The sequence below is a fragment of the Hemitrygon akajei genome, chromosome 23 (assembly GCF_048418815.1).
Source record: "Hemitrygon akajei chromosome 23, sHemAka1.3, whole genome shotgun sequence".
Classification (NCBI taxonomy): domain Eukaryota; kingdom Metazoa; phylum Chordata; class Chondrichthyes; order Myliobatiformes; family Dasyatidae; genus Hemitrygon; species Hemitrygon akajei.
Window position 1 is genome coordinate 53,181,401 of NC_133146.1, and position 27,727 is coordinate 53,209,127.

Below are 27,727 nucleotides of genomic sequence, written 5' to 3' on the forward strand. Positions count from 1 at the left end.
GCCATCGGTCATTGGAAAAGCGTTAGGCTACGTTGGTCAACGATCGGAACAATTTTAAAGAATAAAGTGAGAAAGGCTGTGCCCCGATGAAAGCTACAATTATTACTAAGCAATGCAGTGGTTTTATTATTAGGTTTTGGGTTTTTGATCCTCCACATCAACCCGGCACGGTGGACAGCGCACTCGGGAGCAATCTGTCCTGAGTCCCGAGAACTTCTGTTCCCGAGCCTGGCGCTGAAACATACGTTCTTAAGTGTTTTATATACATAGAAAGGTAAAATATATACTATATACTAAGACAAACGTTTGACTAACTGACGCTAAATAATACCGGATGTACCTGTTCCGACTTACTTAGTAAGAGAACTGATTTTTTTTATCACAATGCACGATAACCCACGCACATCCTCCTGTATACTTTAAATCATCTCTAGATTACTTATAATACCTAATACAATGTAAATGCTATGTAAAATAGTTGTTATACTGCATTGTTTAGGGAATAATGACAAGGGAAAAAAGTCTGTACATGCTTGAACAAGTGCTGGAAGAGCACTTCCGGGTTTTCGCGATTTGCGGTTGGTTGAATTCGCGGTTAAGGAGGGCCGAATGTACTCTTCAGCTTAGGGGAGAATGCAACACAGAGATACTTTATGATCTTAGATATCTCAATGCAGTACAGTTGAAATAAAGTTGAGACAAAACTTATACTTTACTCCAGCTATAACCAGGCCCAGACAAAAGGTAAATCTGTAATTTAAATTACATTGAGCAATCTTGAAAATGACTTTAAAAAGGAAGTCACTAGAAGTTAAACTATTATTAAAAACCCTTCGAAATAACAATTAATAACTTCCCCTTTGCCTCCTAAGCCAAAATCTGCAAATAGTACCTTTAAGACTATCTCATCTACTTTAAAGAACAAGCCTCTTGCATGCACGACGTCCAGTATTGCACTGAACTAGTTACTTAGATTACATACTCCAATCTCTGCAACACGGCACTCTCCTAATTATCTAACTATGATGCAAGTACAAATTGAGGAAAATTTTAACAGGAAAAGGATCCCAAAAGCTTTAATTACTATCCAATAATTAATATTTATAAATGAAGAAGGCATATTCCAGCAAAAAAAAACAGACCAAAGAAAGACACCTCTGGCTAGAATACTACAGAAAAACCAAAACAAATCTATTAAACCTCAAACCAGAATCCATAAAGAGTATATTTGAAAATATATAACATCCAGTCCTAAAAACCACAGAAACAGTAAATCATGTAAAAGATTCTTTTAAAAACCATGAAAGGAATATGCCAGCTGCTATCTGCAAAATATTTCCCTCCAAACATCTGGATGGAATGGCAATAAAAGGTACTTCATGTAAGGTGCTCGAAATGTTCTGCAGGTCAAATCCAGCAATTATAACTATGGCAGTCATTCAACATGTACAGTACCTTTAAAAAGTATTCACCCTCCTTGGAAGTTTTCATGTTTTATTGTTTTACAACATTGAATCACTGTGAATTTAATTTGGCTTATTTAATACAGATCAACAGGTAAGACACTATTGTGTCAAAGTGAAAGCTAATTATACAAATTGGTATAAATTTATTACAATTATTAAACACAAACTAATTGATTGCATAATTACTCACACCCTTCAAGTCAGTATTTAGTAGGTGCTACTTTGGCAGCAATTACAGCTGGACACTATAATTTTTCCCCATTCTTCTTCACAAAACTGCTCCAGCTCTGTCAGATAGCACAGGGATCATGAGTGAACAGCCCTTTTCAAGCCCAACCACAAATTCTCAATTGGATTGAGACTTGGACTCGGACTTGGCCACTCCAGCACATGGACTTTATTGGTTTTAAGCCATTCCTGTGGAACTTTGGCTTTATGTTTGGGGTCATTATCTTGCAGGAAAACAAATCTCCCAATTCACACTTCTCTTGCAGACAGCATCAGGTTTTCCACCAGGACTTCCCTGTATTTTGCTGCATTTATTTTACCCTCTACCTTCACAAGCCTTCCAGGGCCTGCTACAGTGAAGCATCCCTAGATCATGATGCAGCCACCACCATGCTTCACGGTAGGGATGGTGTGTTTTTGATGATGTGCAGTGTTTGCCTTACACCAAACATAGCATTTAGTCTGATGACCAAAATACTCAATTTTGGTTTCATCAGACCATTGAACCTTCTTCCAGCTGACTTCTGGCAAACTCTAGCCGAGATTTCATGTGAGTTTTTTTCAACAGTGGCTTTCTCTTTGCCACTCTTTCACAAAGCAGCACTGGGGCAACAGTTGATATATGCGCAGTCTCTCCAATTTCAGCCACTGAAAATTGTAACTTCTCCAGAGTCGTCATGTCTCTTGGTGGCCTCCTTCACTCACCCCCTTCATGCACGGTCACTCAGTTTTTGAGGATGGCCTGCTCTAGGCAGATTTACAGTTGTGCTATATTCTTTCCAATTCTTGATGATTGACTTAACTGTACTCAAGGCAAAATCCGTGAGTTGGAAATTTTCTTGTATCTATCCCGACATGTACTTTTCAATAACCTTGTTTGGAGTGTTTTGTCTCCATGGTGTAGTTTTTACCAGGATACTGACTCACCAGCAGTTGGAGCTTCCAGATACAGGTGTATTTTTACTACAATCAATTGAAACACATTAGCTGCACACAGGTGATCTCCATTTAACTAATTATGTGACCTCTAAAACCAATTGGCTGCACCAGTGATGAGTTGGTGTGTCATATTAAAGGTGGTGAATACTTACGCAATCAATTATTTTGTTTTTTATTTCTATTTAGATCATTTTGTAGATTATGTTTTCACTTTGACGCAAGTCTTTTTCTGTTGATCAGTGTCAAAAAAAGCTAAATTAAATCCATTGTGATTCAATGGTGTAAAACAATAAAACATGAAAACTTCCAAGGGGTTGGGAATATTTCTAATAGGCACTTTGTATTTGGTATTCTTGTTTAATAGGAGACATTTAATGTGCATGGATAAAGGTATTCATATTGATAAAATATACCCAAAATTATTCAAAAAAATATTCATCAGGACAAATTTGTGTATCGTCTTCCTTTTGAATTATAATTAAAGAAATGAACTGCACTAATTCCTTTGATTGCAGTTGACATTTTGTCTTCTAGCGGAACTGAACTAAAATAGATTCCAGGGGAGATAATTTCCCCTCTTCCAGAAATGTGTAATTGATCAAAGCAATTGTCAATTTAATATTGGGCATGTCAGAGCTTCCTGATCAGCAGTCTCCAATTTTATTCATCCTACAGCCTAATTAAGATATTCCAAACAGTGTATCTGTGTTGCACATCTAATCATGCCCATCAATTCCTGTTGTAAAAATTTACAAACACAAATACAATCTAGTTTATCAAGCTTGCACCACCATCTGTCGAGATAATGGTTGATCTTTCACCAGGGCTATTTTGCAGGATTATGATCATATCCCTTGATTTGCTCAATACCCACTCTATCACTCTCCATGTGAACAACAAATGAGTCAGTATGAATAAACAAAATCTCAAAAAAAAGTAGCAAACTAAACTTTACGTTGGGAATCAACCACATCTCAGTCACTAAATACACATCTGACCACATTATAGCAATGGAAAGAGACTGCAAACAAATACAGTAGAGATCTCATTGTTCCTGTGCATGAACCACAAAAGATTAGCAAGCAGTTGCTGCTGGTTAAGAGGATAAATATTGATCTTTATTGCAGAGGAAAAGGAAAGCTTTGTTTGTTACCATTGTACAGGGTGTTAGCAAAGCCAAACTTGGAGTACCACACACAACTTCAGTTCCCTTGCATTGCACTGGAGGCAGGCCAAAAAAGATTCCTCAGACCAACTCATGTAATGAGAGGACTGCCTTATCAAGAGAGGTTAGGCAGGCCAGATCTGTATTCAAGTTTAGGAGAATAAAGGGTGATATTATTACAATATTATTGTGAAGGGTACATGACAGGATAGATGTTGAGATGTTTTCACTACTGGGAGTCTCATTGCTTCTCAATAAGAGATGCACAGAAATTCCATTCTCTTCCCCAATACCCTGAGGTTAGTGAGTCTTTGGAATTCTCTACTCCAGAGAATAATGAAGGGTAGTTCATTAGAATTTAAAGTGGAAGTAGATAAAGTTTTGGAAAATTAAGTGAGGGTCCTGGCAGATGAGGTGAGACCTGGGTATAAGAGCCATAATCATACGGAGTAACAGGGCAGGCTTGAGGCCAGGTAATCTACTCCTGCTCTGATTTTGTATGGTATTCTTTAAATTACACCCAGCTAAATTTTAGATTAGTCTTACATTAACTGTGAGCCTCTTATAAATATGTAATAATCAGAATTTAAAACTATTTTTCTTCATACTCTCTCCCCCACTTTACAGTTATCCATTCTGTAATGTGGTTAACAGACTTGCAACCCAACACTTCATTCATGTAACACAACACTCCCCAATCACAACCCAAAGGGCAACTGTAATTAAGCTGTTTGTTTCTCCACAGTTCAATGCAAATGGCTAGAACACATGTAGAAACTATTAACACCCAAGCTGCAAATTAAGCGAAACATTTGCAGATGAAGTTGGTTTCTGCTTGTATTGAATACACTGCAACCCAACCATCCACCACCATATCTACAAGCCAGGTCAGATACAGCTCCATAAAATGCTGTTACAAGTTAGAAAATAAAGCTTAGGGAAATGGGTTACCAATCAAACTAAAGCTGTCTAGCAGAATAACCTGTACCCTTCAAGGACCATTATCTTTCTTGTAATTGTGTGAAGGATTAACTAAGACTTGAGTGTTTGAAACCAAGAAATGTGTCTGTCCTTTCAAGTCCACTAGAAAACTATGCAGACTGAAGAAATCTCAAGCAGTGTTTTCAAGGATTATAAAATCAGCTTGGCCAAAAATAGGATATGGAGTCTGCTAAATGGATTTTTTGATTATGATATTCCTTCATCAGACATATGTTGAAGCTGATCATAAAATAAACACCAATAAAATTCTGTTTTATCTTTTCTTTTGTCTTTCCATTCCCCAACTGGAAAATAACTAATTGGTCACAAAGATCTAGAAATGTCAAGCTATCCTATACAACCTCTTCCAGCATCTCAACAAGGGTCCTCAAGCCAGGCAGCACAGCTGGTATCACCTAGAGGCAGAATAGGAAGCTTAGAAATCATGTGCAAGGTTTGCAGATACGAAGCCCAGTTGCTTCTGCAGTAGTTCCACCTAATGAAAACACCTCATACTGTTCTGGAGGACTAGCATTGTTACCCAAGCAGTTGATTATATTGTTCAAGTGGCTTCAGGTATATTTTCATCTATAATTACAAAATCCCATTTCTGTAGATAGGTTTTCTGCTATTTTCTTCCTTACTTTTCTATTAACTTATTAATCTTCCAAATCCTAGAATTTATTGACTTTTAAGCAAGTTTCATGCAGATTAACCCTTTAATACTTTTCAAGAAAGGCTTGAGAAAATCAAGCTTACAATCAGGCAAAGTGTCAAATGTCTTATTATGTATCTGCATCTGTCTCCATTGATATTATGTGTACAATTCAGCACTTAAATCAGAAATACAGAAACCCTCAAATAAAAAATCACTTTTTATTAATATCTTTTATTGAAATTTTAAACATTAAAAAGGTACAAAATAAATGCATACAAATGAACTTGAAAGGGAAATTTGAGTATGCTTCAACCTCAGAAATAAGTTTATTTACAATTGGTTAAAACATGAAGAATTATGGTAGATAGCTATTTGTCATCTTTTCGGTCTTCTGCCACAGAAATTCAGATTGGATGTCTGATGAACTTTCAGCTAGACCAAGAATCAGCATTTCTGAGCAGCTGAAATATTTCGCACATTGCAATTTGAATAGCTGTTTATAATTATCGTTGCTGAAAATTGCACACATTTCAATGTTTGAGTCTTCCATAATTGAACAATGTTACACAGAAGAATGAAAATGAGAGAATATTTCTAATGTAAAAGACCAGGCATTTGTTCTAAGCAACATTACACAAAAAGATACATTTGACATACTGTCTGAGAAAACAAGTAGGCACATTTTTATCAATATGACGTCTATCATCCAACGGATATTGAAAGCTTGGGAGAACAAGATAAAATCAATACTAGCTCTGCTAGCAACTGTGTTATCTACTCAACATCAATTTCTTTCGTGAAATTAGAAAAATTAATAAATGTTTGGACAAATGGTAGAAAGGATAAAAGCCAGCTGAGGAGAAACTCACTTGGGCTTTGTTTCCGCATCTGTCACTTGCCGAATATAGATAGTGTCTTCAGGGTGTTCTATTTCACCTTTTTCATACATGTATGATGATGCTATTGCAATAGCAGAGCCATCATTGCTGAAGGAAAGCGATGCAATACTGGTGGGATAGCGGTGGAACTGACACAATCTTTTCTTATTGAAAGGATCCCAGATATTCACAAATCCATCAGAGCCACCTAAATAAAAAAAGTTTGCTGTAAATTACTGCTACATTTCTTATACTTAAAACACTGCTTTAAATATGTCTGTTAGTTTGATTTGATGGCCACCAAGTTGGTGAGACTTCTAAAACATTTAAAAGGTCAATATACTGTATTAAATAAGCTCAAGCTTCATTTGAAATCTCCATCAGTCTTATTTGAAATCTACTGCTCTAAATAAAGTGCTTTAGCACAATATCACTTGTCAAACACAAGAGTTAGAAACTCCCATTTGTAAAAAAAACAAAAAATTTCTATTAATCCTGCTTAGTTCATCAGTTTTCAATGTAAACCAAGCACTCGCTGCATTTAAGCCATGACTGCATTGAATGGTGGCGCAGACTCAAAGGGTCAAATAGTCCATTTCTTGTCCAATTTTTTGCATTTATAGATTTCTAAAATATACACATTTCCACTAATCTCATGACTTTCATTTGCAGACTAAAAGCTATAATTTATAACATTTAGATCAATGATAAAAACACAGAAACATAACCTAAAAAGGCTTCTTAGATATTAAGGTACTGAGCAGATATCTCCAAGGGCAACAAGGGTGAACAATTATTCCAATGATGTCCCATTCCATGAATGAATAAACACAGTATTCCAGACTGAATGTGTTCAGAAATGTTCCAAAATTGCCCCATCTGCTGTAATCTATTTTGTCTTCCAGATCATCAGCATCAAGATCTGTCACTCCGAAAATTAAACAAAGGTTACTTTCAAAGTTATGGGGCTTTTGTAAATGCTCAAGATGGTTAGTCATCAAGACATTGTTGTCCACCTATTCAGACAAGTAATGAAACAGTAGGGAAATTTGTTTCTGCTCTGGGTACAAATAACAATCTGAGTACATTAAATTTCAATTGCTCTTCTCTCTCGATTCCTGAAAGATCTATTTGAGTACATTGAATGATTAATTGTGCCAAACACTAGCACAAATATGCAGCATCTCTAATTTGATTTATTTTAAGATTCTGCTTCAGTTAATACATTTAAGCGGTTTGGTGAAAATATACCCAGAAGCAAATCATCTTTTAAATACTGAAAAATTAAAAACCACACTACCATTATTTGCTGGTTACTTTGCTAAAAATCAGTATTTTGTAAGTAAATAAAAAGTTCTAAAGCTTTAAGAAATTGCCCATTAATGTCCTTAGAGCAAGAACAAACTTCATTTTGGGAGTCTTCTTGGAAATTCACAACTGCCTAATTTACATAAAGATTGTAATGTGATTAATTTCTGGGTACAAGGCCAGTTGTTTGCAGGCAGCTATTTCATAGTTTTTTTTTTAAAACTTGTGCTAGATAATTAGCACATTCCTATAAGCTGGTTTTTGCCCATTGTCAGCAAATTACGCATAAACTCTTTAAAATGTCCAGTCTGTTATAGTATAATTACAGTATCATCAGATAATAAAATTTTTAAAACTGTTCTTTAATTTCCTACATTTAAGACTTCAAGATTACCAATATATCTATTTTCCTCTTTAATTCTGCTGGTTATCCATCTGCAAAATTAACTGTTTTTCTTTCTCCAGTCTGCCAGACCCGCAGCCCATTTTCAACATTACCCTTTTAGTTTCAGTTTACCACAACAGCTCTGAGCTGCTTTTCACAGCCTCTGCTTTCTCTCAGTCCTCATTAGACCATCAAACAGATGGCTTCATTAATGTCACCATAGCAACCCTGGCTTCATCCTTGCAGAGGTATTCCCTTTGTCCTATCCATCTTTTCCTCTGCAAATTGAAACTAGTTTACTTACTTTCCCAGTTCTAGTATTTCTCTTTTCACAACAATTCTGGACCTGATGAATGTTTCCAGCATTTTCTGACGTTATCTCAAATTTCCAGCATCTGCAATTTTGAGTTTTATTTATCATATGCCATAAACCCTAAAAACACTGAATTTATCTTGTTTCCTTGCTTTCCTGTATTTTTAAAGTTCCTCAATTTTCGATCTATACTGTTTTCCATTAGATCAAAATTCCATTAACAATTAGCAACCTTACACCATAGATTTCACAGGGCCAACTGCTAGATCAAGCTAATCCATCGAGCATGGCAGAGATTTGCCGTTACAGCGTGTGGGCACAGTATGAGATTCTATACTGTATGACAGCAGTAAGTGTACATAAAAAGGCAGAAGAATTTGCAAGCACTTTCATCTAACTCATGTTGGCCAGTACCCTCTTTTGGTTCCTATCACATGCCATGAAACCCAGTACCCTACTATGGTTCCCATCTTATAACTTCAGTCAACTCTTTTCCTATAAAAATGCATCAAATAAAGGAAATGCTACACTGGCTTTAAAATTCTGGCTTTAAGCAAAGATAGTCTTCAGTCTTAGTTCCACTCCTCACCCACCAGTTCCACAACAGATACACCAGCATCTATACTCTAAAATGCATAAAGTATACCAGGAACAAAATTTAGTAATAACCTAACTGAACCAACTGCCACATTATGAATACTTGGAACCAAATGAGAACGAAAGAATCAACCTCAAGTGATCTTTTTTCCCTTTACATAAATGTCTCTAGTAAAGACAACATCATTGGAAATCAAAATGAAACTAGTCCACTGGATAGAGTCATATTTAGGATAGTGGGATATAGACGTGCTTGTTAAGAATAATTTGTTTTAATCTCAGGACAGAACATATTCTTCAGGGCAGAGAACTAAGCCCAATCACCTCTTTCTGCTTCATGAGTTTCTTTCTAATAGAAGAACGAGTAATGGCCATATTTGCAAATTTAGGGTTTCAGTTCCATTTGCAACTCATCAAAAAATCAATTACCGGTAGTCTCTGCCCATGTGCTGCACTTATTGCTATACTGCGTGGGAAGCCATTTTCAAGTACATGCATGCTCACAAAGAATTGCATTCCCCTACAAGTTTTATCTGATTCCTACAAATGCCAACTTCCTAGATTTTACTATTTACCCATGTACAAGTGGGAATTTGTGCCAACCTCATGCATTTAGCATGTCAAAGAAAACCAGGGGGTCTATACCCACATGATCAAAGGAGAAAAGGTAAACTCCTTACAGACAGCACTGGAGGTTAGAAATGAATGAGCAGTGCTGTCATATTAGGTGACCATTCAGTCCATCAGGCTGTCAGTTGTCAGAGGAAAGTTCAAGTTTATTGTTACTCAACTGTATACATGTACATCACCAAACGAAACAATGTTCCTTTGAACCAAGGTAACTGACACACAAAGTAATTACTACCACAAATAAATCAATAAATTAAATATTCCAGAACATTTAGCATAAGGTATATTTACAAAACAAGCTAAAAAAGTATACGGTATAATTTTACTTCAGATGAGATCTGGGTGGTGGCTGGGAGTTCAGTAGTCTCACAGCCTGAGGGAAGAAGCTATTTGGGAAACAGCTTCTTCCTCGGGTACCAACAGTATTTGTCCAAATGCTACAGCACCTCCTGCCTGACAAAGGATGTCAAAGAAATTGTGAGATAGATGGAGGGATCCTTAACAACACTAAGGGCTCAGTGTATGCAGCACTCCAGATGGGTAGAAGAGAGACCCCAATGATCCTCTCAGCAATCCTTTATAGGTCTTGCAGTCAGATGCCTTGGAATTCTCATACCAGAAGGTGATGCAGCTGGTCAGGATAATTGGTTAAAATGGGGGGAGGAGTGCTTTGCTCACCTGAAGAAGTGCAGAAGCTGCTGTTGAGGTGGTGTTGAGGGACCAGGTGAAAATTGTCTATCATGTTCACTCCCAGAAACTTGGTGCTCCTAACTCACTCCATGGAGGAGCTGTTTATGAACAATGCTGAGTGGTCAGTCTGCACCTTCCTTAAAGACCACAATTATCTCTTTAGCCTTGTCTTGTTGGGGCTTAAGTTGTTGAACTCGCACCATTCTACAAGCTGCTCTTACTTCCTCTCTGGGTAGAACCATTCGCCCTATTCCCGTTCCTTTATTTTTCTGTACCACCACAAAATACTTCACTTGATTTATTTTGCCATTTTCTCATGGAGTTACCTACCAGTACATCCTTGGTACATGGAAAGAAACCAGAGGGTCTAGGAAACATACCCTCTCATGAAGAGCATGTGTAAATCCCTTTCCCAATAGTGTTACCGCTCTCAAAATCTCCATTGATATTCTGGAATTATCTGAAATTTTAACTTTAGTCATACCTTAAATACCATTCTGATATTTTCCCCAAATGTCATTGGCTTAACTCTGAGCCAGCACAAGGTCCAATGTGCTACACACTCGCTAATCGAGCTGTAATCTGCACCTAACCTGGTGGTCACTGGCAATCTCCTAGTAATTTACTAACCACACCTCTCAACCAGTTCAAAAGTCTGCTGCTTTAAATTAATTAATCTGTTCACATTAACGATAGCATCATCAAATTCAGTCTCTAAAATTACTATCAGCAACTACATTCCAATATGATTTATACTAAGAAAATCTGAATTTTAGACAACTCCCTTCACATCCTAAATTGAACTTTACCCACAATTGTCAACAGGAATGTTATGCTGCTTAAATATCCATTTTAAAAACTAGTTATGACTTGCAAATTTCAACGTATTTAAACTGAACATTCGGATTTCTTTTGTTTAAGCAAAGCACACAAAGCATCAGGGGTAATTTTAAAATGCACTGCTTTATTATATCTAGATGCATTTTAGCTACTATTCTTTGGAATATTTAATGAAGAATGTAAAATGCTATTCCAATATGCCATCAGCAAATTACTAGCCAAGTTAATTTATTGCATATTATAACAAATTATCTAAGCTTTGAAATCCTCACAGACCTGGTGTACACAGCAAAATTTGGATACTAAATGGCTACAATTACAATACTATTTAGAAATGATGTTATTTTTAAATTGTTTTTGAAAAAGTATTATTAATTTTTGAACAGGTTTTTGAAAATGCTTCATTTATTTCAATTTGTCTCTGTTACACTTTTATTAATAGTAAAACACATAAATAAGCAACAGGACTCATCCTTTTCCTTATGAATATTCAGAGTTGTGACTAATTTATTAATCTGCTCAAAATTACCAGGGGGCGTGAGATAATTTTTTTTTTGATTATTGTCAATTTGGGCACACTCTTTCAAAAAGGTTCGCAACCTCTGCTCTATTGTTTATATTTCACATCCTTGAGATTAAAATGCTTCCAAATAGTTTAGGCATAATTTACCAAAAATTAGCAAATTTCACAAGTCTGGGTTCTTGTGTCTAAATCATTGAGATTTGATACTGCTCATATGGTTAGGAGAATAAATTCAAAAATAAACTGAAAAGTATTAACATTCTAAAACCCACCTTTGATTGCTAGCATTTTGAAGAAAGCACAGCAGATATGGAAAATAACCCAGAAGCTACAAAGCTTTCAGTACACAAGTCAAATCAATTCTGCCATATATCCTTTAATGGGGAAATAAAAAGCTAGATGGGGAACCTAAGCAACAGCAATCAGGCTTAGAACAAATAGAAATCTGCACACAATATTATTCACATATTGAGACTGAAATGGTATAAAAAATAACTGCTTTTTAAAACTGGCCACAATTAATCGAAAAGTTGAGATTTGATCCTAAAGTTAGAGGATATACTTTAGTAAAGTTTATAACTTTTTAAAGTTATATCTTACCTGTAGCAAATGTATTATGAACACTGTGGAATGAAATGGCATTGACTGGATAAATTTGTTCAAGGTTGTTCTCTTTCAATCGATGACATTTAAAAGCATACTTCTTCTTCTGTACTTCTGGGTTAGGATCAAGGTACTCCACTGCAACACGTCCTTCAATTGAACTAAGAACATAGCCCTAAAAAAGATGATACACAATGCACAGATTATACAAACTAGACTCAAAGCTTTTCATTAACCCTCCCAAAATCTTATGATTTCAAGAAATTGCAAGAGAATCCATTCATAATTTAGTCTAAATACAGAGGAGTATTAAAAATGCAGGTAACAGATTATACATACACAGTGTAAATAGAGCAGGATCACTTGAAATTTTGCTCACCTGCCTGCATACAGATCTGTTAAGATCATAAGACAATAAGATAGAGTAGAATTAGGCCATATGGCCCATCGGGCCTGCTCTGCCATTTCATCACAGCTGATCCAATTTTCTTCTCAGCCCCAATCTCCAGCCTTCTCCCCTTATACCTTCATACCCTGACCAATCAAGAATCAGCCTCTGCCGTAAATATACATGAAGACTTGGCCTCCACAGATGCATGTGGCAAAGAATTCCAGATTCATCACCCTCTGGCTAAAGAAATTCCTCCTCATTTCCGTTCTAAAAGGTCACCCCACTATTCTGAAGCTGAGTCCTTTGGTCTTATAGACTCCCACCAGAGGAAATATCCTCTTCACATCCACTCTATCAAGGCCTTTCCTTATTCAATTATTCAATCCTGGAATCATTTTGGTGAACCTCCTTTGAACCCTCCCCAGTTTCAGCACATCCTTTCTACGATAAGGGGCCCTAACTGTTCACAATACTCCTCGTGAGGCCTTACAGGTGATTTATAAAGTTTCAACATTACATCCTTGTTTTTATATTCTAGTCCTCTTGAATTGAATGTTATCATTGCATTTGCCTTCTTCACCACAAACTCAACCTGCTAATTAACCTTTAGGGAATCCTGCACAAGGATTCCCAAGTCCCTTTGCATCTCAGTCTGTGTATTTTCTCTCCATTTAAAAATAGTCAACACTCTCATTTCTTCTACCAAAGTGCATGACCATACACTTCCAGACATACATTGTTAAACTGAGCCATCATTTGGGTAGCTTTTCTAATCTAACATCAATTAGCTTTCCTCTAATACAGCTTGTGGAAGCAACAACAAAAAAGTCAATATGGCTGTCACCAGATTGGCTACTGACAACTTATAGTTTTCATGCACATTAACATTAAAAACTATTTTTAAAATTTCACCTTCCTGAGCACCAATGGGCCTAATGAAATACTTCAACAAATCAAGACTGATTTTTCTAACAGAAACAAACCAATTTTGTCAAAGCTCTGGAATAGCAGGTAACAATCATAATTTGGCCAATAACTCCAATAAACCACTATTGCCTCCCAAGCAATGAAATGAAATTACGAAAATAACCACACTGAAAATGAAATGGATGAAAGAGACCCACTAGTACAGGACGCAAAACTTTAGTGCGCAATTATGTTGGAATGCATTTGGAAGAAACTATTGAAAAAGCCTTTAAGAGTAACAGTTGATCTTTCATAAAATGCAGAAGCTTGATGTAGCTATCCTACAGTAAAGGTAAATTATCAGTATCGCTAAGGACCTCTGTATGTAACACTGGACTACACAAAACTTTGCTTATGAAAACACTTCTAAGTTTTGGTTCTATCCACCATACCCCACAGAGAGTTAAAGATGGCAAGGGCTTGGAAAAGATGTAGAACTGTACTTTAGTTAGATCGTAGTTGACCGAAGTTTTATGAAAAGTTGCAATCCCAATACAGGAAGGATTTGACAGCTTGAGAGGATGTGTGAATATCTTACAAAGCCTGGAGAATTATAACTAAGAAATCAGTTTGTCTTGTGTGGATTTGTTTACTTTGGATGAAAGGACACTGAAGTGAGAATTACCTTAGTGCATAAAACAATGAGAAGCTAGGTAGGGTAAGTAATAAGGATCAATTTCATTTAACAAAGAGACCATTTACTAAAGGACATGAATGAAAATTGATTGTTAGAAATACAGAAGAGTTGAAAAATTCATTGAAGAGATGGGCATCTAGAAATCACCTTCAGTAGGGCAGTGGAATCAAAAGACTTCATCACATTTAAAAAAAATGACTGGAAAACCACATGATCCTACAAACTATGCGACTGAGTGCTGATAAATATGATTACCACATTTTAAGCAAGCGATATAAGATGTACAGCCTCCTGTGTTGTAAATGAGGTTGTTACCAGATTTCAAAGGAAACTTGGTAAGATCAGAAGAGAAAAACAATCCCTTACAGTAGTACAAAATGTAAAAAAAAATTGATTAATTTTAATAGTTTTAATATTAAAAAGTTATACTATTTAATTATACTAAATAGTTTTAGTTTAGTTTTAATATTATTTGTTTGGGCGAGGTTTTAGCCAGGTAGCAGCATGATGAGGGAGGAGGAATAAGATGTGTCATTATAAGCAGGTGGATACACTGATCTTAAATGATCAAAATGCTTCTCATCCTTTTCCCAAGAATATTTCAGACGTGGAATATTCAGTTTACATTGAACTATAATAAAAGGTTGAACTTAAAGAATACAAATAACACTGTTAAACATGGATATTACCTGCTTATTTGGAAATGCTCTAATACAGCGGGTCTGATACTTGAGACTAGATTCTCTCCTTTGCTGTACGTAGCCCATGTTCCTCAAGTCCCACACCAGCACACGGCGGCCAGCTGTTCCAACAATTAGACGATCACCAGACACAGAAAGAGTGTACACCTAAAATTGAGGGTATGGGGAGAAGGTTAAAAAGCTCAACTATTTTCCCTTATAAGTACATACAGGTAATAGAGATGGAAATGCTTCCACATTTTATGCTAGGTTTTAAGAGCCCAGAAAGATAGGATAAATTTAGCATCCTCTTTGCCTGATATTGATGGCAATAATCTGAAGCTAATTGGTTTTAGCAAGTCATCCAATAAAAGGATGTAGCATATGAAGTAAACTACACTTGATAGCTTAAATTTAAGCTTAAAATTACTGCGTGCCATTCACTGAGCTTGATAGAAAATATTGTTATTCAGCACACAAAAAATACACATCTCTCCTTTAAGAGTCCATTCATAAAGTTTTTCAATTAAAACAAATACTTACAAAATACTGAGTGCTTAAAGTGATTGATGTTAGTGTATTCAACTTACATGGGAGTCTTCAATAAAAGCAAATCGAACACACATCCTTTATGGTTTCACAATGCACTGCTTTTCTGCCACATCAGATAACATTCTTGTAGTTAATTTTCCACTACTTGTTTCATTTGATGCTTTCAAGTGGAAGCATCATTCTTATCACAGGGGACAGTTGTTTTATTGATAATTGATAAAAGTTACCATTTAATTTTCAGGAGAATATTGCAAAACATTTTTTTCTTATTAACCCATAATTTAGATTTCTACCAGGAGATGGCAAAGTTGATGGGACAGTCAAATTCCAGCATATTTGATTGACTGGGTTGTGGAAGGTCCATGCAGTGGTCAGCAACGCACTTAAGAGAAAACCACGACCAAGCAATAATCAATCCTTACTGTCTTCTCATCAATGCTCAGTCAACCTTATCCTTATACATTTGTCCGAAATCAATACGCATTCATTGTGTAACTATCCAAATATATTTTTAAAAGGCAACAATACACAGCCTCAGTCTTTCACATTACCAATACTGTTACACAATTTGATATCTTCAGTTAAGTTCTGCTTTGTTGCCTTGTAAATCATTAAAGAAGTTTCTGGAGTACTCACAACTGAAATACACTGGGGACAAACTTTCCACTTCAGTTTTCACTTTCAACTTCCTCAAACAAACTTGTATGCAGCAATTCATTTATTTTAGCTAACACCTAGCGTCTCCCAATACCGTCACTAAATACTAGAATACATCACAGGCAAGATTAGCAGGCTAATTAATGAGATGTACATGGGGAAAAAAGATGTGTGAGGGTCAAAGGCATTAAGTTTCAAGTCATTTAGTACCACCTATAAGCAACAGACAGAAACTAAATGATAAACAAATATCTACCATGTTGGTATAAAATGAACGTTCATGAACCTGAATATGCAATTAATCAAAGGAGGAAGAGGAAGAGGAGGAGAAGGAGAAGGAGAAAGCCCTTATCTCTGAGTGGACTTATCGGGACGCCGTCGTGACGGCGTTTTTAAGCAGGCTTTCTTGTTTTTACGAGGCAGGGTTGCTAGCTCGACACTCAACCCAACACAGATGGAAAGCATGCAAGAGAGCCGGCTGGATTCGAACTCGGGAGCCTTTGCTCCGAAGTCACTATGCCACCAGCCAGCAGGGATGATGACGAACAGCAAAAATTTGCAGTGAAAGTTCAGATTCAGTTTCATTAAAACAACTACTGCGTAAAAACAGGAAAATTCAAAAAGAAATAAATTGAAAAAAATGACATTTAAATGTGCAGAGATAGCAAAAAGAGAAAGCAGAATTAAAACTAGTGATCTCATGGACCTTCTGTTGGCTTCAATTTAAAATAAAACAGTAAAGACAAGGACAACAGCAGGGAAGTAACTTGAGGGTTACTAACAAACATGGAGAAATACTTTCCAAATAGAAAGACCTAATGAAAAACCAAGATAGCAGCTTGAGGAAATTTAAGATTACTTTTATTTGTCACATGTACATCAAATTAAACAGTGAAATGCACGTGGACAGGATACTGTGTATATCCAACACTTCTTCCCTCAGAAATACCCCAGTGCCTTTCTTGCTGTTCCATTTTATTTTGATGTAATAAAAGCATTAGGAGGAAGCACTGCCTCCTAAATAGACTGAGTACCTCCTATTTTACTATTCCCAAATAGTCATGTAACTGATAGTGATGAACCACAGTAAACAATTTCTAATTTTATTTTTTATTAATGAAAGCTAAAATCCAGACAATATAGCAGTGAAGTTAACCTCTTCGGACTTCGCAAATATCTACACAGTGAAGATTAGACACTGCATCATCCCCAAGTCACCTTTTTTCTCCAGCATGTACAATTGGATCTGAATGTCATTCTTCAGTCTGCATTACTAAATCCAGAGTCAACAGGCCCCAGTTAAAAAAATTTGCTAATGCTCAAATTTGTAAGTAGCTTCAAGACTAAAGCCACATCATGCACTGCAGTTAAGCTTCCATACACATCCTGTATTAAGAGTTTTAAAAGTGATTTTGCCGAATTCAAGCTTGCAATTTGTATCAACAGTTTGAATTACATGTATTGCACGTGCATCTTTGAAATACTGGTTGTCAGGTATTTTCCGCATTGCAAGTTTGATATTGCCAACTCCTACGCACTCATAAATCAAATGATAGAACTGATGGGTCATGCAGATTCTGCCAGTCTACTCTGTGAACACATTCATCAGAAATAGTATTACTCAATCAGATAAAAAAACTGATGCCATAATGAATCCCAGTGAACCAATAAACAGTTTCATCGACAATGCCTGTCTGTTCCACTCCATTCTGTCACAGATTCATCACTGGCTCTTGGAACCTAACATGCTATAAATCATACACTCATTCACCACAAGCTATTTTCACTAAACAAAGATATTACTAAAAAAAATTAGGCTAAGAGTAATGGAATAGTTTCATGGTCAGTTAGTAGATATTGCAGCAAATAATGATGTAGTAATAGGGTGCTTAGAGCAGGAGGTTAACTTCTTAACACTATACTATCTCAAGATTTGAAACTGGTCTATATATTACTACTAGCAAAAGGTGAAAATTATTTCAAGAGAACTTAAAATGTATTTCTGTGCTGGTATCATTTAAGGGTCTACAATACAAATACCAATCTACTTTTTACATCATATCTTGTATGGAAAAAAAGGGGAACAAGAAGTAATGCAAAGGGTTATCCTGGTTCCAGTGTTACATTAAGATTTAACATGTATAATAAGATTCTAGACTACTTGGAAAAAGATTAAATTCTCTAGTCATCCAGACAAAGGCATTATTCAGCTCATTAAAACACCTTAAAAAATGAAGATATGTTAAGTCAAATAAACTTCCTTAGTGCTAAGTGACACGAACAACCTTATTGCTCTTTGTGCTCCTTTACATCTGCAACATTTTCCCGATGTGTTCAAATTCCACGTGTTTTATCTCCATAATTAAAATAATTCAACACTAGGAAACAAAACTTTACCCTAATCTAAAACACATTTCAGTTATCAACTTGGAAGTTTTTACAGATGAAAATGAGAATAGAATCAATTATCCTCATTACTTGAGGCAAAGGCTTGGATCATTTCTAATACACCAAATCAAAGATAACTTCATTGCAAACAAAATTTTACACAGATGCAGGAGCACGTCAATCAGTCCTTCCAGCCAGTCCATTACATCACTCACAATGTCTATTGATCCAGCTACAACAGTTTTTTGGGTGACAAGAGTTTTAGATTTTTTTTTACCATGCAAAGAGAAATATTTTCTGGTAGCATCTCTGAATAACATTGCTCTCGTTTCAAATCTGTGTTCAGAATACAAAGGACTCAGTTTGTCTAACATACCATCCATTTAGTATTTTAAACACTAACAAGGTCATGAATTTACTTCTGTACAAGGCCAAAAGAGAGACCTACAAGTAAATATTCAACTTTCACTTCTAAAGTTAGGCTACAAAACATCGCATTTTGAATAACCTGCATTTTTGTTCTTAAAAATACTACAACCGTATATTTGTTTATACACTGTTCAACATTTACTTTATAACAGCACTGCATACCCTTTCTGGTTGTGCAAATGTTCCAGCATTGCAAGGTGTTCTAGGATCCCACAGCTTGACTGTTTGATCCCAACTTCCAGTGACCATTACGTTCACTTCAGGACAGTACTCAACGCAACGAATTGAAGCATCATGGGAACCCACAATAGATTCTATATGAAAGATAAAAATTGACTGAACTGAACATCACATGAAAAAAGTTTTTGTCCCCGTCACAAACTGTGAGTATTTTATAAGAAAAGCAAACTTTAAAAAAACTCACCTGTATCACAATGTAAGAACATAAGAACATAACAAATAGGAGCAGGAGTAGGCCTTCTGGCCCGTCGAGCCTGCTGCACCATTCAGTAAGATCATGGCTGACCTGGCCATGGACTCATCTCCACCTACCTGCCTTTTCCCCATAATCTTCAATTCCTCTACTATGCAAAAATCTGTCCAACCTGGTCGTAAATATATTTACTGAGGTGGCCTCCACTGGGCAGAGAATTCCACAGATTCACCACTCTCTGGGAAGAGCAGTTCCTCCTCATCTCCATACTAAATCTACTTCCCCGAATCTTGAGGCCATGCCTCCTAGTTCTAGTCTCACCTACCAGTGGAAACAACTTTCCTGCCTCTATCTTTTCTACATGAATTCCTCCATCGATAATAATTAGGAACTAATACATAATTTTATAGTACTGTAAAGGTATTGATAGTGTTCTAATCTGTCTTTATTTCATTTAATGTTGCTCAGTTAAACAGCAGTTTTTTTTCTTTTATACCTTTTTAATTATTTCCATGAAACTTTAGCTAATTGGGGCAGCCACTTAACTGGACTAAAATTTACTGGTCTTGATGTGTCCCATTTAACCAGAATCCACAGTACTCACCATCATCTGTGTGAAAAATGTGCCCTTCAGGTCTCTTTTAACATCTCCACTCTCACCCTAAATCTATGACCCCCCCCCCCCCACTCCCACCTTTAGACCCCTTTCCTGAGGATTCACTCTTATAAACCAGCTCTGGACTCTGCCCATTGACAGGACATCTCTCCTTACAAAATGGGGAAACAGCCATTCCCCCATTTTAATTACATTAAAAAATAACCTCAAGAAAAGCAATCTTCCAAAGAACTGCTGTCCCTATACTACTTCAAAAGTGTATTTTATCACATCATGCACCTCCTTAAGCAGCATGTTTAACACAAACATTTCTCACCTTGGTCTGTGTTTAAATCACGCATTTTCAGAGAAAGGTCCAATCCACCACTCCATGCATGAGTTGGATCCTATTTACAGTGAATTAAAAAATTAACAATCATTGAATATTACCCAAATACAAAGCTAAAAACTCCAGGTACTGGAAACCTGAAACAAAAGCAATACTGAAAATTCTTAACAATTCAAACAATATCTGTAACGAGTGGAACAATTAAGGAGAAGTAATGAGAGCAAAGAAACAGTGGACAAATTGAAGTAGTATTTTGTTATGTCTTCACTGTAGAAGACACCAACATGCCAAAATCCAAATGTCAGGAGGGCAAAAGTAGGTATAGTCACTACCACCAAGGAAGTACTTGGAAAGCTGAAAGATTTTGAGAAATTAACAAGTAGGATAATCAAAGGAGAGTAGCTAAATGTTGTTAATTTAAATTTTCAAAGGCCTTCGACAAGGTGCTGCATATGAGCTGCTTAATAAGATAGGAACCCACTGTGCTACAGAAAAGGTACTAACGTGGAAAGAAGATTGGCTGACTGGCAGAATGCAAATAATGGAAATAAAAGGGGCCTTCTAGATGGCTGCCAGTGACTAGTGGTTTCTGCACGGGTTGGTGATTGGTCTGCTACTTCCACATTATATGTTAATGATCTGCATAATAGAATTGATGGCCTTCTGGCCAAGGTAGTGGATGATGCAAAGAATGGTGGAGGGGAAGGTAGAGTTAAAGAAGCAGGGAGTCTGCTGAATGACTTGGACAAGCTAAGAGAATTGGCAAATAAGTGGTAGATAGAATATGGTCGTGCACTCTGAAGTACAAAGGTCCTAATGCAGATTCCGTGAAGGTTAATTTGCAATTTGAGTCTGCAGTATGGAAGGCAAATGCAATGTTAGCATTGAGGATTAGAATATAAAAGTGAGAATTTAATGCTAAGGCCTTAGAAAGTACTGATCAGACCACATATGGCGTATTGTAAACAGTTTTGACAGGATATCTAAGGCTATATCCACACTAGACCGGATAATTTTGAAAATGCTGGTTTTGCATAAAAACGATAGGCATCCATACTATGCATTTTTGAAAATATCTCCATCCACACTGAAACGGAGATTTCGGCGAATCTCCTCCTGCTGCGCATGCGCAGGGCACATCTACCGAAAACAAGCGACATGTTTGGTGTCGAATCTTGCTGTAAAAGTACGCATTTGTGCAGTTACAGACTAGAGAAACTTAAACGACAGACAGCTGTTGGCTCTCGCGCAGGAGAACTTAAAACTAAAAAAAAACAAATACTGGAGTGTACGGCGGCAACCGACAGGGAGTTCACGGACAGATTGACCCGACTGACGACGAACATTGAAAAGCTAACTAACTCTGTTGCATTAATAAAACACCTTGTTAAATGTATAAAACATGTCTGTGTCAGTGTTATCTTGTATTTCCATACAATGTTACACATGTAGGCTGTTACACATTTATTGTCAGAGAAGTGTTTGCATAAATAGGTAAACCACCTTCATACGAACAAGGACAGAAAACAGGGCAAAGTGAGTATACTTATTTATTCAGTAAGTTATGGGTCAAAGTATTTGGTGGATACATTTCTAACTCTTCTGGCTTCAGTCTCGTTGCCATCTGTTCTGAAATTGTTAGGTTGCGTTCAAGAAAACAATGAAATAGCACGCTGCTGTCTGATAGCGTTTTCAAAAATACCCACCCTGGAAAGCGTTTCTGAAAAGCTCTGGTTTCGGGGGACGAAAACGCCGTTTTAGTGTGGATGGAGGGTAAAAACAAAGAGAAAAAACTTCTGCTACGGATTTATCCGGCGTAGTGTGGATGCAGCCTAAGGAAAGATGTCCTGTCAATGTGCAGAGTCCAGAGCTGGTTTCTAAGAGTGAACCCAGGGATGAAGAGGAATGAGGAATGTTTGATGGTCTGGGCCTATACTCACTAGAGTTTAGAAGATTGGAGGGGGTTCTCATTGAAACCCCTTTGAAGAGTTAGGATTTCAGATTGTATACATTCTCTGATATTAAATTGAACTACTGAACCATTGAACCTACTGAATATTGAAAGGTCTAGATGGTGTGGATGTAAAGGTGTTTACAGAAGTTAGAGTCTAGGACTATAGGGCATAGGCTCATAATAAAAGGATGTTCCTTTAGAACAGAGGAGCAGAAATTTCTCTAGCCAGAGGGTGGTGAATCTGTAGAATTCATTGCCACAGATGGCTGTGGAGGCAAAGTCTTTGGATAAATTTAAAGCAGAGGTTGACAGGTTCTTGATTAGTAAGGATGTTAAAAAGTTACTAGAAGGCAGGAGAATGGGGTTGAGAGGGAGAAATAAATTAGCCATGATCAATTAGTGAAACAGACAATGGTCCAAATGGCCTAATTCTACTTCTATGCCTTATGGTATTGAATGAAAATGAATTAGCATCACTGTTGCATGAGTGAGATTAACTTATCTATAAGCAAAGCACCAAAACATTTGCAGGTGAATAGAACACAAAAACAATACAGTACAAAACAAATGAAAAATATATGCAAAGACTGGGTGCTAGTCACACGGCAAATTCTTGTTATTCTGATTACATCATATATGCTTACACATAGACAACAGATACCAGAACTGTAAGCTGGTAGTTTGGAGCTACAACAAAGTTCACATACGAGTCATTCCGCCCCCCATTCGGAGGCCAGGGTACTAAAATAAAAAATCAAGTACAAAAGATTTCTGAAACGAAACAATCTAAGCCATGAATGATATTGGAAGCAGTAAACCGAATTAGAATGAAGACATCAGAGGTGGAATTTCTGCACTTGAAATACAGAAAAAAACATATTTAACCAGTAAATGAAAAACAAACTGTAGATGCTGGAAACATGAAATAATAAACAAAACTGCTAAAAATATTCAACAGGTCACACAGAACTATTGAAGATTCTTTGACCTGAAATATGAACTGTTTCCATTTCCCCAGATCAGTCTATTTGGAATCTTGATTTTATTTATTTATGTCCTCATTGTAACTTCATAATTTCAGAGCAATTTTGTATCTTTCAAAATGTAGTTATTGTTACTACATAGTGAGCACTGAAACCAATTTGCATACAAGTCAATTCTCACAAATGCAAACATGATAACAAGTAAATGTTTTCATATTAAGATACAACTATTGGTCATGATTCTAGAGACAATCCCTAAATGTATATTAACTTTTTTTTATATATCTATCCAAGAAAGGTACGGTCCGAATTAAAGATGCTCATCCAAATACAAGACTCTTATTTTGAACAACTCTTAAAGAACAGTAACAAATCAAGAAAATAGCCAGGATTTCCTTTATTTATTTGGGACACAATGTCACCTAATTGGGGCAGAAGACTTGCTGAACAGTTTCTAACTGGCATCAGACGATTGCATTACGTGGTCGATAGACACTGCACCATACTTAGAGTGAACAATTTTTAAATAGCATCAGTTGCATCCACTTAATCAAGAGAACGATGAATTTCTTCATCGATAACTATTAAGAACTAATACCCAGCTTTATAGTACTGCAGTAGTATTAATAGTGTTTCAATTTCTGTATTTCATTTAAATATATAACTTGTTACTCAGTTAAACTGCAGTTTGTCTTTTTTATACTTTTTAAACTGTGTCCATGAAACTTCAACTAATTGGTGCACCAGCTTAATTGGCCCAAAAAGGTACTGTGTCCCAATTAACCAGAATCCTCTGTGTGTGCATGTGAGTATACACACACACACACACAAAACTGTAGACTTTTGGAATCCTGAAACATAAGCATAGCATAAGCTAGAACTTGAGCGTATACCTCAAAGCTTGAAACAGTGCCTTTAAAAGTAATTAAAAATGAAGATGGAAAATAACAGACTCGGAGTCAACAATCAAAAGTCATGACATAAAAAAGAATTAAAAATAGATCAAAAGAAAATTAAAATTATTTGACAGCATATGTGAGTTTATTTACAAACATTACACAAAATATTACCACAAGCCAATTCATTAAAATAATGAACTTTTTGTTATCACATGACTTCAACATTAACTTTGAAGAGGACACGTTTCCTTTTACTCAAAACTAATCTGTTGATCACAATTTAATAGCAAAGTGAAAATAGTCCCTTACATGAAAAGCACAGTCCAGGACAGCCGCTGAATGTTGATACTTTAGGCGCATATTATTCGACGTGATATCATACAAACGGACAGTACAGTCCCAGGATGACACCAAGAGGAACTGAGATGTGTTTGGGCTGAACTTGATAGCTGATATTCCATCCTCAGGACATTGGTTTAGCTTGAATTCATTTGAGCCAGTCATCTGAAAACAAAACAACATATTTCAATACAATCTTTATTAAAATTTGACAAATTAAAAAAGACAATTATTACAGCGACCAAAACAAATTACTACTTTACTGTATTAATTATTATTGATGCCACAACAAGCAAGGTAAGACAGGAAGGAAGCAGTTAAATGTGTGACTAAAGAGTTGGTGCAGGACAGCTTCAAGTATATAGATGACTACCAGAGCAGGTAGGACCCGTGCATGGACAGGCTGCACTTAAAGTGCAAGTGAACCAATATCCTGCTGGGAAGATGTTCTACTGCTCTTGGAAGGGTATAAACTAACAGAAAGAGGATGGGATGCAAAGTAGCCGAAGGAGAAGTTGATGCTAAAATAAGTATTAAAATAAGCAAGTTCGAAGAAAGGATGGGTAGGAGTTTGACAGGGAGTGAAGAAAGTATGAAACTTTTATTTTAATGTAAAAAGCCTGACAGGTAAGGCAGAGGAACCCAGGGCATGATTTGGTACTTGGGACTGGGATATTCTACCTATTATGAAAAACATGGGTGAGGGAGGGGTAGGTCTGGCAGCTCAGTGTCCTTGATACTCATACTACAGGCATAATAAAAGTGGAGGAAAGAGAAGAAGGGATTTGCACTTTTAATTAGGGTCAGTTTTTATTACATCACAGCTGTACTTTGGGTGTTCTTTGGTTGTCATCCAGTGAAGCTATCAAAGTGAAACTTAGAAATGAGATGATCACTTTGATGGGATTGTGATATAGCCCTTCCCCCAAGGTTTGTGCATATTGACTGGAATTGCCAGGGCGAAAAAGGCTTGGATGATGTAAAATCTGTTAGATGTGTCCAGGAAATTTTTCTCAAACAAGATGTAGTCGGTGCTACCAGAGGGGGCAACACTGGATCGCCTAATGGGAAATTAATATGGGCAAGTGACTGAGATAACAGTGGGGGGAGTACTATGGGAACAATGATCACAATTCTTAGTTTTAAAATAATCATGGAAAAATTTCAAAATTTGTCCTATTCTAATTGACAGCAGGCTCACCACACCATAAGATTAGATCATATGGGATCTAGGATGAGCAAGCCAATTGGTGGAAGGATTCACAGCGTGGTAGTGAAGGGTTGTGTTTTTGAGGCCAGTGACCACAGGAATTGGTGCTACACAAATAACCTCACTCTCAATGTCAGCAAGACCAAGGAACTGATTATCGACCAGGACGAAACTGGAGGCTCATGAGCCAGTCATCATTGGGAGATCAGAGGTGAAGAGGCTCTTGAACCAGAGGAGATTAACTTCACTTGCTCCATCATTGAACTGTTCCCTATGGACTCACTTTCAAGGACTACTCATCTCATGGTCTCCATATTTATTGCTTATTTATTTTTTTTTGTATTTGTCCACCCTATTGTGGGCAGTCTCTTTCAATGATTCTATTATGGTTCTTGGATTTACTGAGTATGCCCACAAAAAAATGAATCCCAGGGTTATTACTGTGATAGGTATGAATTTTCTAATAAATTTGCTTTAATTTTTGCATCCAGTTTCTTGCCATCTATATTGACCCTCAGAATGAGACTATAGTTTGCATGGTTTTGCCAATCACAACAAGATTGATGACATTGTGTACCCGAGATTAAAATGGGATCTGGTTGAATAGGTGAAGTGAACTAAAGAACAGCAGAGAATTTAACTCAGACAGGTACAAGAGATTTTACTTGGGCAAATTTAAACCAGGTCCTTGCACAATAAACAATACCCATGAGTACAGGTATATAGTTCCTTGAAAATGAAGGCAAAATTTGGCACACTTGTCTTTGTCAGTCAGGACATCAAGCACAGGATTAGGACACATGTAACAGCCCGAATCTTTTATGAGACTATATTCAGTTGTGTATGCAGTTCTAGTTCCTCAGCTGTAGAGTAAGTACTATATGTTACCAGGACTGGATTGCTCGAGTTATAAGGAGAGGATGGACTTCTTTCCCCTGGAGCCTTGGTGGCCAAGGGTTAACGTTATAAAATCATGACAAGCATAGATAAGCTGAATGGTCTTAGACTTTTCCCAGTATAGTGATATCAAAGACTAGAGAACACAGATACAAGATAAGGTAAAGAATTAAAGAGGAGCCCAAGGGAAACGTTGCCCACACACGAAGTGGTAGATATATAGAATAACTGCCAATGGAAGCTGTAGAGGTGGGTACAATTATAATATTTAAAATATATTGACATAGGTAAATGGATCACAAAGGATTGGGAAATATGGGTAAAAATACAAACAAATGGGAGTACGGACAAGACGGGCCGAAGGAACAGCTGTGCTGTGTAACTCTATGACTCAAAAGCCAGCCAATGGCTGGAACACTGGGAGTAATAACAATTCAATACCTGACCCAATGCTATTATTATGCAAAATAAAATCATGCAATGTTACAAGAATGAAGATTGTTGTCAAATCTATATTTGTTAAAGGTTTCGCCGAACGCCAAACCGTGAGGGCGCCCGTTAAAGACCAAACATTTATCGGGAAAGTGTGATCAGATAGTAAAACCAGAGGCCCGACACCCACAGACGCGGCCCGCCTCGGCCTTGCGGCCTACACCAGCTCCACAGACATTAACTGTGCATGAGAACTTCCCCAACACCGCCGCCGTACCGAGGGTATATTAGTCTCATTCTATGCCCATTAACCTACCTCACTGCTCCCTTCTCGTTAACCTCCCCTTTGAATTTATAACTGAAATCCGGAGCGTTGCCGTTCCAGCTACCGCTGATCTCGTGTGTCGCCGCCACTCGCAACCCTCTCTTCTGATTGGCCAGTTTGAAGTCGGACCGCTTTGACGCGCCCCACGTCGGTTTGGGAATGAGGATGTGACGCACACGGTGAGCTGTTCACGTGACTCACGTTCGTACTGTACAGGTTTATCCCCCACCTGCAAAATCTCAACTTCAGCTTGAGCAAATGAGCTTGCAAATAAAGGAGAGCGTTGCATTTAAAGACTTCTTTATAAGAGAAAATAGTGTAAAGGAAAATCTATTAAGAATGCAGTTTGGTGCAACAATGTCACTTTATAATTTGCCTCTTTTAGAGGGTTAAATTACTCTGGAAGT

General features: G+C 36.9%; 1 protein-coding gene across 1 annotated transcript; it reads right to left on the minus strand.

Moving 5' to 3' along the window:
* Positions 1-5,648: 5,648 nt before the first annotated feature.
* Positions 5,649-27,437, minus strand: bub3 (BUB3 mitotic checkpoint protein). The gene is made up of 7 exons (XM_073027635.1): positions 27,312-27,437; positions 24,427-24,621; positions 20,270-20,339; positions 19,067-19,218; positions 14,888-15,046; positions 12,202-12,379; positions 5,649-6,523 (listed from the first exon to the last, which is right to left on the minus strand). The coding sequence occupies exons 2-7, from the start codon at positions 24,619-24,621 to the stop codon at positions 6,303-6,305; spliced, it is 975 nt and encodes a 324-aa protein (XP_072883736.1). The 5' UTR covers positions 27,312-27,437; the 3' UTR covers positions 5,649-6,302.
* Positions 27,438-27,727: the final 290 nt, after the last annotated feature.